Below are 12,377 nucleotides of genomic sequence, written 5' to 3' on the forward strand. Positions count from 1 at the left end.
ATTTCTAATGAGTTTGTGGCTACCAAAGTCACATTGGTCTTGTTTTCCCCCTCTCCCCACTTAGATTTCTTTGCATTTTAATATTTTTTAGGACTAAATGTTAGGATTTCTAGAAAAGGGTTTGCCTTGTTTCTGCTTGCTGTTGTCCCAGTGCTTTACATATGACTCATCTCAGAGTCCAGACAGCTGAGGTGCACTGTGTGGGGATGGTGAGTACTGATGAGAGGAGTAATACACATTTCACATTGGTGCAGCACCATCAGCATCTGGACAGCAGCACGTTTACAGAGATTTCTTATTATTTCCTTTTCTTTAAGGGACCGCCCCAGCCTTCTTTATAACAAGAATAGCTAACATGACTGCACTTACTACTGCAGGCACTGTTTGGTCCTTTCTTTTCCTTCAGGCTTCACAAGTGCCCGGGGTAAATGCTCTTGCTATTTTGGAGTACTGGGGATTAACATGCGACCTTCACTGAGCTACATCCCCAGATTCCCCCTCCTTTGCTACATGTATTCCTTTTAATTGAAGGATTACTCATTGAATTTTAAGTACATAAAATCACTTTTTTTTCCGGTCGTTTTGAGATAATTGTGCAGTTCAGGCTGGCCTTGAACATGCAGCGATCCTCCTGCCTCAGCCTGTGTGTGCTGGGATTACAGGCGTATGCCACCATGCCTGGCAAAATCACTAATTTTAAATATGTTTTAAAAATATGTGTGTATCAGCTTACAATAGTAATACTACCACCCACATCAAGATATTGAACAAAAATCTTACATATAAATGCCACATCGTCTTTTTGTTTTGGTACTGGGAGTCAGACTCATGACTTAATGCTTGCCAGGCAGGCGCTGTGCCACTGAGCTATATCCGAGGCCACCACATAGTCTTTTAAATGTGAAATTTCTTGTAATAAATAGCCTTATTTGTGCCTAATAAAAATGTTACTCTCCATTTCTGTGACCTGAGGGTTTCTGTTACCTCTTAAACCCTTTAACTTGTTTTATACAAATGTGAGTATCCTGTATCAGAGATTGATTTTTTTTGTAAACTCAGTCTGGACCTTATTAATCGGGAATTTAACCAGTTCATGGGTATAATGCACTTCTGTCTCTGGCAGTATGTTTTATGAAGATTCTAACACTTCTTTGGTATTTTTCTTTTGCTAATTTTCCTTGGTTTTTCACTTGCTTCTAATTCCAGAAACTTGGAATATATATAATCTATTTTTGTCCACAACTCAACGACCAGTTGACTTACATGAATGACCACCTGAAGCAGTAATTAGTGGTTTTCCCAATTCAGCATTTCAGAAGTGGATACATCCACTTCTCTCCAAGAGCACTTTGGAAATTTTCTCCTTACATTATCAGTATTAACATTGTGAGCTTGTTAGCTTTTTCTTTTAAAGGGAAATAGAACTGTACCACTTTCCAATTCTGTCAGATTAACATTTAGAATGTCTTCACTGTACTTGTCCTGCCCATGGTGACAAAGCACTTTTATCTGACATACATTTGGCATAACAACATGCATCTTTATCTGTAACATTACATGGCAAAAAAGAAAATAGTATCTGTTCGCCCAATACACTGAATATTTGGCATGTACTTTGACAGTTTAAAACTATAAAAAAAAATTTAAATCTAGCTTACAAATCTATTTTGCATTTAGGCTTATTACTCTATATGTAACAATTTTAGACTTCATGCTTCTTAACTAGTTTTACCCATCAAATCTTTCATATGTCTCTAACTTTTCTATTGGCTGCAGTAAATCATTCAGCGAAATTTTCAGAGAAGATTCTTGGTTGATATGCTTCAACTCCTTGCCACCTAAGAATGTCTTCCAGTTGCCCTTCATACACAGATGCTAACTTGGCAGTGTTTATAATTCCTGATTCTAAATAATAATAATATTTATTATTAGAGTCACTCATACCTCTGCCCACTCATTTTCCTGTCTCATGGGGACAGTCCTTGCTTGTAGTCCCCAGCTTGAGACACTGATGTAGAAGAGGTGTTGGAGCTTTTATTAAATTCATCTGATGTGCGGCCTCGGTACCAGATGGTGAAAAAGCACCTCAGTTATTATCATGTACAGCCGCCATTGAGAACCACTGTCTGAGAGGGAATGTCTGTGCCTTCTCCTCAGTGGTTTCTGTTTTTTGTTTTCTTTTTTTTTGGTACCAGGAATCAAACTCAGGACCTTGTGCTTGCCAGGCAGGGGCTTGTGCTGCTGAGCTCTATCCCCAGCCAGTGGTTTCATCTATCAAAAGCAGCGATGGTCCTAGATTACTGTCAGCCTCCACAATCAAGAGGGGCACCGCCTCTGTGTAGAGAAGGCTTGTTGAGCCAAAAGCCTGCGTCATTCTTTCTTCTACCCAGACCAGCCTCATGTTCCATTTTGGGCTTAGCCCATGGCTAGCAGTAAACCTTAAGTTCTTCTGCCTTCAGTCAAGACTTTATTTTGCCTACAGCAAATACGAGATGTCTTTGGGGTTGGAAAGGTTGCTTCAGGAAACAAAAAAGACTGCAAAATGAGAGTGTTTACTTGGAAACAGCCTACTCGTGGACAGTACCTCAAATGATAGGGTTTTGAAATAAGTTGTTAGGTTGTAAGTTTGCTTTGAAAAGTGAGCGCTAAATAGGCAGTCTGTGTAGGAGGTTTATACCTTGAATCCCTTCTCAGGTCTTTTCTGTTACTTTTTTTTTTTTAATCAGCTTCACGTGAACATATCTCCCTTGCCTGCGCTGGTGCATTCTCTTGCCTCTAGCCTAGTGAAGTGGACACTTTGCTCAAGTGCAGATCGGTCAGGCTGCAGGGGTCACGAAGTGCAGGCATTTGTCCTTAGCCAAAGGCCCAAACTGCCCACTAATACAATTGGGTCAAGTGCTATTGGGTAGCTAGGGACCCTGCATGGCTCTTCACTAGGATCCTAGAAGAATGTCCGTTAACTAATGGGACTGTAGTGTGTGAGTAACAAAGCCAAAAAGTGAGTCCAGTCTCAGGTGACCTTTTTGCTTCCTTCCCCTTACTCTTGCCACTCAGCCACCCCCTACCCCCAAAGGGAAGGAAAAGGTATACACTGTGTCTGTTTCATGACATGAAGGCTTGGGCAGACTCCTCAGAACTATTTCCAGACAGCAGGACCTGGTTAAGCAGTCCCTTGTTAAGTGACGAGCCTGTACGAGGTGAGGCGCTAGTAGGAGCTGCTGATCAATATAATTTGTATCTGACCTGGTAAACTAGATTAGAGCAAAAATAAGAGTCCTCTTTATAGTAGCATCAGCAAATGGGCGAGCACATGGTAATCAGCATCGCTTTGATTTCCTAGAAACTCTTAGTGCAGAGCCTGAGCCTTGCCTTTTCCTTTCCCTGGCTGGTTGCATAATCTAAGTGTTTATTTCTAACCTTGGTCTCTAACCTTATATAGAAAAGTACAGAAGTATAATTTAATCTTCACAAGACCTCTGAGAAATATGTGGGTCTTATTCCCGTTTTATCAAAGTGAATACGAACACTCAAAGGATTTTAAAAGACCAGCCCTACCTTACCCAGTGAGTGGAGCCTTGAGATGGCCCAGATTTCTCAGGCTTTAAGTCCAAAGTTGTGCTCTTTACATTATTCTGTGTGGCATCTGCTCTGTCAGGTAAAGTAGCCCCCTCAGGCCCGGCGAGTCCTACTACATCTACAGGTAAAGATACTATGTGGGCAGTTCGCTGTGCAGTTACAATAATGCATATTATATTCTTAAAAAAGATCCTGTTCTTGTTTGATTTTTCTTCTTACTTAGGAAGATAGAAAATGCATAATCTCTGGAATTAGCCTTGAGTTGGACTATACAGCATTTATTTAGTAACAGTATAATTTTAGGCATTAAAGAACTTTTCCAAACTTCAGTTTTCCAATTTGTGAAACCGAGCGAATACCTGCTTCATCAGTTGATGTATTTATTTATTCATGCATCATAAATTACCCTTAAACTTAGTGGTCGAAGATGACAGATACCTGTCACATCGCAGTTTCTGTAGGTTTGGAATTGAGAGAGCAGTGTGGTGGGCGTTCTGAGAGTTCAGTATGCTGTTGCTGCAGCTGTAGTCCCCTGAAGCTCACCAGGGCTCTGGGTCCTGCTCTCACGGTGGAGGCCTTCATGTATCACTCCAGGAGCCCCCCACCAGCTTTCTGTCCCTCTTACCATGGCAGCTAACCTTCCCCCAGGGTGTGTGGTTTGAAAGTGAAGAAAAAGTCACAGTGCCTTTTATGAACTCGTTTTCAGAATTGGCTACCTTTATTGTGCTTTATTTTGTTCATTAGAAGGGAGTCACTAAATCCAGCTCACACTCAGGAGAAGGGCAGTCAGGTTTTGCTCCTTAAAGAGTGACATGTCAAAGAATTGAGAGAGACTCATGTGGGGCTGAACCCTAATAGGGGGCCTCTCCTTGACCACTGTTGACAGATGTGTCCTCTGAGCACCTGCTTCCCTTCCTGACTGTGGTGCACTGTCTCACCAGCTAGTGGAGCAGAAAGAGGCACTCTGATTTAGCAGCTACTATAAAGCAGAGAGAAGTGACAGACCTTTGAATGGATCCAGAGGCTAAAGTGGTAATCGCTCCCTTCATGAGTAGGGTGGTATGGCTTGATTCAACTCTTAATTTTCATCATCTGAAGGATGACTACTCAGGGCCTTGTTCTCCGGAGTGTGGTAGGTGCATGTGGTTCTTAATGTTTCATGCAGTTCTTTAGTAAAACGATAAAGCAACAATCGATCTAACCCTTGGGAACTCCTTCTTGTAGGCTTCTCTCTGCTCGAAGGTTGGTGTCATTTATCTAAGCTTCACATTCATGACAGGGCTGTAATTCATACGTCTTGCTGCCAGACAGCTTGAACCACTGGTAGTACGTCCATGACTGTCGTATTGGGCGGCTTTTTATTAAGTTTATTAGTAAAAAGACCAATAAAAGTGATTAAACCCATTTGTACCACCAGTAATACAAGCCGCCTTATGGGACAGTCATGCATGTGCCACCAGTGCTTCAAGCTGGCAGGGGACATGTGAACAGAAGTGTCTGCAGAACACTGCAACAGACGAGCTCAAAGGGAGGTGGTGTTCTCCCAGTAAACACTGAGGCAGGCGTGGAGACCAGCCCTCCCCCTGTCCTGCTTCTGACCTTTTCAGCCTAGGACTTTGAAGAATAGCGACTGGTTAGAGGCCATGGATGCCAACTAAACTTTTGGTGACTGGTTTGAGGATAAAGTAAAAGCTGATAGTACTGAATTCACAGTGCTTTATGGCATTCCTCAAAGAACTTGCCCAGAGTGAGTGTTCTCTTTGGGGAAAAGGAAAATAAAAATGGAAAAATGCACCACATGCATGCTGATTTTTGAAAATTCTATCTCTACCCAAGGCAACATCTCTGAGCATCAGACTTAATACTTGGCTACCTACTTGTCAGCCTCACTTGGGCGTTAGCTATGCGTCCTAACCTCAAGCACAAACAGTCAAAATGAGCAAACAAAAACTACTCAGTGTTCTTCTGCAGTGTTTCTTACCTCAGTAACTGGCAAGTCTGTTCTTGGCAGCTGCTCAGGCCAAAAGCTTGGAGTCACCCATGACTCCTTTTCTCTCATGCCTTACATCCAGTTCATTAATAACTGTATTAACTCAGCCTACAGAATGTGTCCAGGATCTCAGTGCCTCTGTCTGCTTCCACTGCTGTTGCCTCTGTGCAAAGCCCCTCTCCTGTCTGGATTACCGGGGTCACCAACTGCTTGCTGTCTCTCTACAGCTGTCCAGGTAGTAGTTAACTCACACACTCAGTAGCCACCATTGGCTCTGGCACACTGTTTATTAAGGGCCAGAGTTGCTCCAGTGACCTGCAAAGTCTCGGCTGATCTGGATCTTTAGTCTCTCTTAATTCCTGTCCTATCTTCTTGGTTACTATTTTCCAAACAAACTCCTCTTTGCTGTTTCTTATATGTAACAACCATCAAGTGCCTCAAGGCCTTTGCTTGACTCCCTGAGGTGTTCTTCCTCCATACATGTGACCTCCTGTGTTATTTTCTTCACAACTATATGAAAACACATCTCATCAGAAAGTCCTTGCCTGACCCCTCCATGATATACCTGGCCCAGAGGCAGTGGTCAGCAAGTGTATCAGCATGGGGTAGCTTTCCTGCTGTTCTGCATATCGTGTCTTCTGGCCTTACCATGACGGTGTTTTGGTTATGGTGTAGCTATGGAGCTTACTCCTTAATATGTTTTGACTGTAGAAAGCTCTGAAGAAGGGTGACCAGCAGGCCTGTAAAGTGGCAATGGCTGTGGGAAGTTTGGCTTGGGAAAGATAGAGCCAGCCTGACTACTCCCTTGGTAGTAAAGAATTTTGACAGGAAAAACAAAATGATGTTTCTTTATAACCCCCAGTCTAGAAAACATTCCACACTGAGTGGTGCTAAGCAGGCTGCTTGGCAATGACTGGTTAGACGGGCAGCTGGAGGCCTGCTGCTCCATTCCTGTGCAGGTACCTCTGGAAGTTGAGTACAGGACCAGTACTCAGTAGCACAGTCTGTGAGAAATAGGACCTGGGTTGTTTCTAAGCCAAGAAAAGCCAACCTAGTCAAAAGTAATACATGACTTAGTACAATTCTGTGGGAGTTTGCAGTCTCTATGTATCTTCAAGAACATTGGGAGGAAGGCAGAGTCGATAATTATCTCCATTTGGTAATGAATATGGAGCGTGGAGTAATTAAGGAGCCAGCAAAACTGGAGTTAAGACCAAAGCCTATTGATTATTTTCCCCATCTTGGCCAACACGGTGATTTCTGGCCTACTTTGAGTTTCACTGTTTTCAGGTAACGGGTCAGGCACTGATTTAAAACACAGTTAAAATAAAAGGTTAAATTCAAACAATTAGCCCCATCTTATGCTTCTTGGATCTTTGAGACTGACCTAATTTTTAGATTATAGCTGCTATTTACTTCTTCCTAAGTGATCCCTAAAAGAAGAGAACACCCAACAGCTGCTGGCATGTGTGGAAACTCTCCCAAGATTGGACTAAGATTGTTGTGAATCGGGTGTTCAAGTCATATTCTTAACCTGTTTGAATTTCCTGTTCATTCCTCTCCCTTTATGAAGCCCAACTAACTGGCTGGATCCCTTTCTCAGGAGAGCCGCGGTCATTGTACTCATCAAGTAGCTTTTCTAAGCCTTCATTATTTTTATATGCCTTGTAGTAGAACTTGGTTTTACATATTTCCTCAGCGGTCTCATTTCCTTAAGGGACTATGACATAGGAGATCCATAGTTTTAAGAAAAAAACTGGATGGGGAGAAGAGATGATAATGATTTTTGTTTAGCATTTATTTTTACCACTTACCAATCCAGTTATTTAAATACAAGATGACCAAAAATTGTACTTTTTTGGTTATTTTTATAAGATAACATAAATATAAAAACAATTTTACCAAATTTATTCAATACAAGAATTGACTAGTTGAATTGACACCTGCCTGAGCAGTGCTCGGGATAGTACGTAAACACACTGCCCAAATGATGCTCAGGGTAAACTGTTAAGTGGTTAAGGAGAGTGTAACTTAGGACAGTTGAGCTGTGTCTTTTCCAGGAGGTTGGAGAACCACCTACGTTAATAGGATCTCATACATGAATAATCCTGATACCTGCTTCACTGCTTTGGGGGGTTGAGATATGGAATGGGGTTGGCCTCATTACCCTATTCTGTCCTGAAATGCTCTTTATCAAAGCTGAATATGAGGGTGTGCCAAAGGCTAGTAGGTAGGGCCTTTGTATCTTGTTCAAAGTAGGTTACCATGGTAACTGTGCTGAACTCTTTCACAGCTGCTCCTGATATCACTGGCCATAAACGGAGTGAGAACAAGAATGAAGGGCAGGATGCCATGATGTACTGCAAGTCAGTTGGCTACCCCCACCCAGAATGGATATGGCGCAAGAAGGAGAATGGTATGCTCGTGGTGAGTAGGAGGAGCCCTGGGTCTCTATGCCTGGGTCTCTCTGGATGCTGGAGTTTCACCTAGGGAGGTCCAGACATCTGGACCAGTTGCTGCAACAGCTGTACCTTGGATGTGTGCATGGCCTGGGCCGGTCTTTCTAGAGTGGGGAATGAATTACACCATGCTTCTGGAAGACATTATGTTTCCAGCATGGGCTATCTATATACCTGGTTTGTTAAAGCTGTCTGCCTGGAAATAGACTAGATTGCTTGCCTTCAGGATACGACAGAAAGAGATAAGCCTAACCTTTAACACCTTCACAAAGGGCTGTAAGTCATATGTTTCATTGCTGGGCAGCTTGAGCCACCGGTGGTATATGAATGACTGGGCAGCTTTTTCTTAATTTTATTAGTAAAAAGACTGATAAAAGTGATTGGATCTGTTTATACCACCAGTGGCACAAGCTGCCAATGGGACAGTTATGCATGCACCACGGGTAGTGGAGGTGATGGGAACGTGTTAAAGTTTACTGTTATTCTTGTCCACTAGAGTACCTGTCTTTATTTTTGGAGAAAACAAGGGACTGAGAACAATTGAGCATATATTCAAAGAACCAAAAAATACCTGTAAGGAATCGGGGCTACCTTAGGATACCCAAAGGTCGTTTTAAGCACTGGTAATTTATTAATATTTGCCCCAGAAAAGGTGAGGAGAACCTCTTTTCCAATCTGGGATGATTCTGATAAGTGTTTGGATACTCAGTGCCTTAGATTCTCCTACTTTCTCTCTCTGGTTCTGTGATTTCTAACCACTTTCCTTGTCAGAAGCATGTCGGACATTGCTCCTATTCCTAGGCCTGTGTGCCCAACATCATCTTTGTGCACCCTCTTTGTGATTGTCAGTCTTCACAGTCAGTAAGATCATCCAGACCAGCTCCTTTGGGAAGGTTCTGTAGTAACCAGAAGTCCTGTTCAGTTGTTTCGTTTTTTTTTAACTTCAAGTCCTGTTATTCCCATTCCATGACCTCTTGATGTAATCATGAAGTGTTAACAGCCGTTCCACATGAGCAGTGATGGCTGGATTTCAGAGCCATGCTGGAAGGGAAATCAGGACAGAGTGGAGAAGTGAAGATGTGTTGAGTCTTTTCAAGGCAGGCCCTTGAAAGATCAGTAAGACATTGGGTTTTCTAAGGTGCTAGACAGGAAATGCCTATCTCTCTCTGCTGGACCCTGTGAAGGAGGGCCCTAGATTTTGCCAGTGCAGGTTCTAATGATTCAGTACTTTCATCTTCTGAAAGAATTTAGAACTTCACTTTATCTTTTGAAGACTGATTTCCGCATTTCAGCCTTACCCACACTCAAACACCGATGGGATTACTAGAGTGATTTGGGGGATAACGTTCTCCTTGGCACTCTCTGCTGTTCCTTAGTTGTTGCAGGGTGGAAACACAGGCCTGTGTTTCCCTGCTAGTGTGCCCTGAGATTGGTGTTGCACCCAGAGTCCTGCTTTTGTGTACTGTGACCCCTCCTTGCACAAGCTCAGACTTCACTTCGGGGAGCGTTCCAGTCCTGATCTGCAGGCTCTCCTGTGTGCTCTAGTGCAAATGTCAGCCCTCCTCTGACTTCCTGCCATGGCTGCTGCCTCTGTGCCCCTGTAGCAGCCCATACACACCTTCTGCTGGACTTCTTCCACCTCGAGGCCAAGATCCTTTATGTCACATCTCTCCCAGTCCATCTCACCTTCCCTTCAGTAGGATATGAAATGCACAGTGTACACTGGTAGGTATTTGTTGATTAAATAACCTTTCATTAATGCTGTAGGTCTGAAAGGAAAGTTAGGAATTTCCCCCATTATAAGAGGAAGTCTTAGCATTGTTTGTCAAAGAAACTTAGATTCACTAATCATGAAGTAAATGTGCCGACACTGACATCATCAGATCTGAGGTCTTCAGATGTGCGGTAAGGAAGAGGTCCTGCTCTGCTTTCCCATAACCCTCCCACTTTGCTTTCTCACCTGGTGTTGGAAGTTGCATGCGTTAGATCGTTGGTCTTTTCGGGGTCATTGGGTTGGAGGCCTCCTTGCACTGTGGAGGCTGAAGAGTTCCAGAGGGACTGGTGGTGATGAAGGAAGGGATGAGGTGTGTGCCCTGTTGCTGTTCGAAGTTTGTTGATTTATTGTTTTGAAGATGGATATTGAAGGACAGTCATCAGTGAAGTGTTCAAAATGCTTTGAACAAAGATGGGGCCCAGACACTGCTGTCTCATTGCAGCCAGTGTCTTAGAAGCAGTGGACACCACCACCCTCCCCTGGACACTGGCTCACCTACTTGACCTTTGTGTGTCCCCACTTCTGCAGGACATTGTCAATTCCTCTGGCCGCTTCTTCATTATCAATAAGGAGAATTACACCGAGCTGAGTATTACAAATCTCCAGATCACAGAGGACCCCGGCGAGTATGATTGTAACGCAACCAACTCTATCGGCACTGCCTCTGTCGTCACAGTCCTCAGGGTACGGAGCCACCTGGCCCCACTCTGGCCTTTCTTGGGAATTTTGGCTGAAATCATCATCCTTGTGGTGATCATTGTTGTGTACGAGAAGAGGAAGAGGCCAGATGAGGTTCCTGACGGTAAGAAAATGCCTCCAAAGCAGTAACGCTGGATTTGGTTACTTGGGGTGGTTTTGAAGTACCCAAAGAGGACTATAAGAATGTTGGGATTTGGTCCCAAAGGAAGAAGAAAATGTTCATACTGGTTCCCAACCTTCCACCCCTGAGATATTTTGTATTTGCCACCAAGAGCTGTAATGAGCTCTTTTCTTGTGTGGGTCTTCTCCCCAAAGCCCAGGCCTTACCCTTAAGGCCATGTGGGAAATGGGCAGCTGTCAGTCTCTTTGCTCAGCTCTGTCTTCCTTCAGTATAGCCCGTCAGGCAGATTGAGCTTGAGGAGAATCCAAGCCAAGCCTAGAAGCCACCCCAAGATCGAATTGGGTGTCACATGGTTGCCTGTTGGTAGCTGCCATAGATCACTGCCCCAGTTCAGCCAGACCATTTAAGGAAAGCCACTGGGACAAGCCAGCCTTTGCCTCCTTGTCTGTCCCTTTGATAGGTGCCCAAGGCGTTCTACCACCTGCTTTTTCTGTCTGTGTCTCTCAGACAAGCATGGTGGGAAATGTCTGATAAGTCCACCTTCCTGACCAAAGTCAGCAGTTGTTAAGTGCTTCTGCTGGGAGCCCATGACTGGTGTAGGCCCCCACCAGCCCAGCGTCACAGAATGGAGTAGGTAATGGCAGGTTATTAAGTGTTAGAAAGAGCAAGAGCTGCCGTACATTACTAGACATGCTTAGAATCAGTGAAGCCTTAGGGATTTTCTATTTGTTGATCATAGATATTCATCTCCAATTCTGTGATTGCAATTGGGGAAGCTCCTTATGGAGCTTACCAGTTACGATTCAGATTCCTGACTAGGTCCCCACCTTCCTGCCCTTTGACATCAGCAGTTGAGAAGTATATGTGGACCACCATGGAAGCATGTGTTCTTGTGCTCAATGCTGGCCAGGGAGGGGTGATGGCGGGGTCACCAGCTGTGGTCTGCCTGTCCTGGGGTTTATGCTGGTACACTTGTGGTATTGTGTCCTGCCCTGGAGCTGACCCTGTGCTGAGTCGCCCCCAGCCCCATGTATAGCAGTGGAGAGCAATGAGGGCTCCTGCTGCCTTGGAAAGAGCTTGCCTCAGAGGCATGCCACTGTTGCTAGACTCTGAAAGGACATGTTGAAGAGCAGCAACCACCGTCTTTTTTCTTTCTTCTCAGCAGCTAATTTCCTTTCTGCACTCAGTCAGTGTTAAGGTTGGAAAGAGGTATTTTGTTGACACTCACGGTGCCTGAGGGAAGCCTGGTGGGCACCCCTCCTGTACTCAGACAGTGAGCTGGATGGAGGCCGGCCGGGGTGGTTGGCAGCTGGAAGCAGAGGGGCCTTGGACAGTGATCTAGTTCTCTGTGACCAGGCTGTCCCCAGAAGTTTTACTTCCTGTTCTATGATGTGGAACTGCATTCTTGGGATTTCATGTATTCCAAATGCTTTTTCTCCAGATTTTTTTCTTTTCTGCTATATATTAGGACTCCCAGGACAGAGCACATCTACATTTAACCTGAGAGTGCAGGGGGAGAGAGTGGCCTGTTTCTTATGTGTTTGCAGCTCTGCTCTTTAGGAGCAGTTTATGCCTTATTCTTGAAAAGGGCCTTCACCCCTCAGAATGCTTCAGCTTTGCCAGATACTGCCTCCTCATCCTGCCCTTTGCAAGGGTTAGATGGGAAATGGCAAAAATAGTTTCAGAACCTAATTTTTAAAGTTTTAAAACAAGGCTGCTTGTTGCTGTCATGGGAGTGACACACTGGCTTATTAGCAT

General features: G+C 44.1%; 1 protein-coding gene across 3 annotated transcripts in view; it reads left to right on the forward strand.

Moving 5' to 3' along the window:
- Nptn (neuroplastin) overlaps positions 1 to 12,377 on the forward strand; it is a 64,292-nt gene that overhangs the window by 44,823 nt on the left and 7,092 nt on the right. For all 3 annotated transcript variants that reach the window (XM_005393595.2, XM_005393596.2, XM_005393597.2), the window contains exons 5-6: positions 7,860 to 7,993; positions 10,328 to 10,601. In XM_005393595.2, the coding sequence (XP_005393652.1) occupies positions 7,860 to 7,993; positions 10,328 to 10,601 (408 nt within the window). The remainder of the gene's footprint in view (positions 1 to 7,859; positions 7,994 to 10,327; positions 10,602 to 12,377) is intronic.

Source organism: Chinchilla lanigera, unplaced genomic scaffold (assembly GCF_000276665.1).
Source record: "Chinchilla lanigera isolate Chin_1 unplaced genomic scaffold, ChiLan1.0 scaffold00049, whole genome shotgun sequence".
Taxonomy (NCBI): domain Eukaryota; kingdom Metazoa; phylum Chordata; class Mammalia; order Rodentia; family Chinchillidae; genus Chinchilla; species Chinchilla lanigera.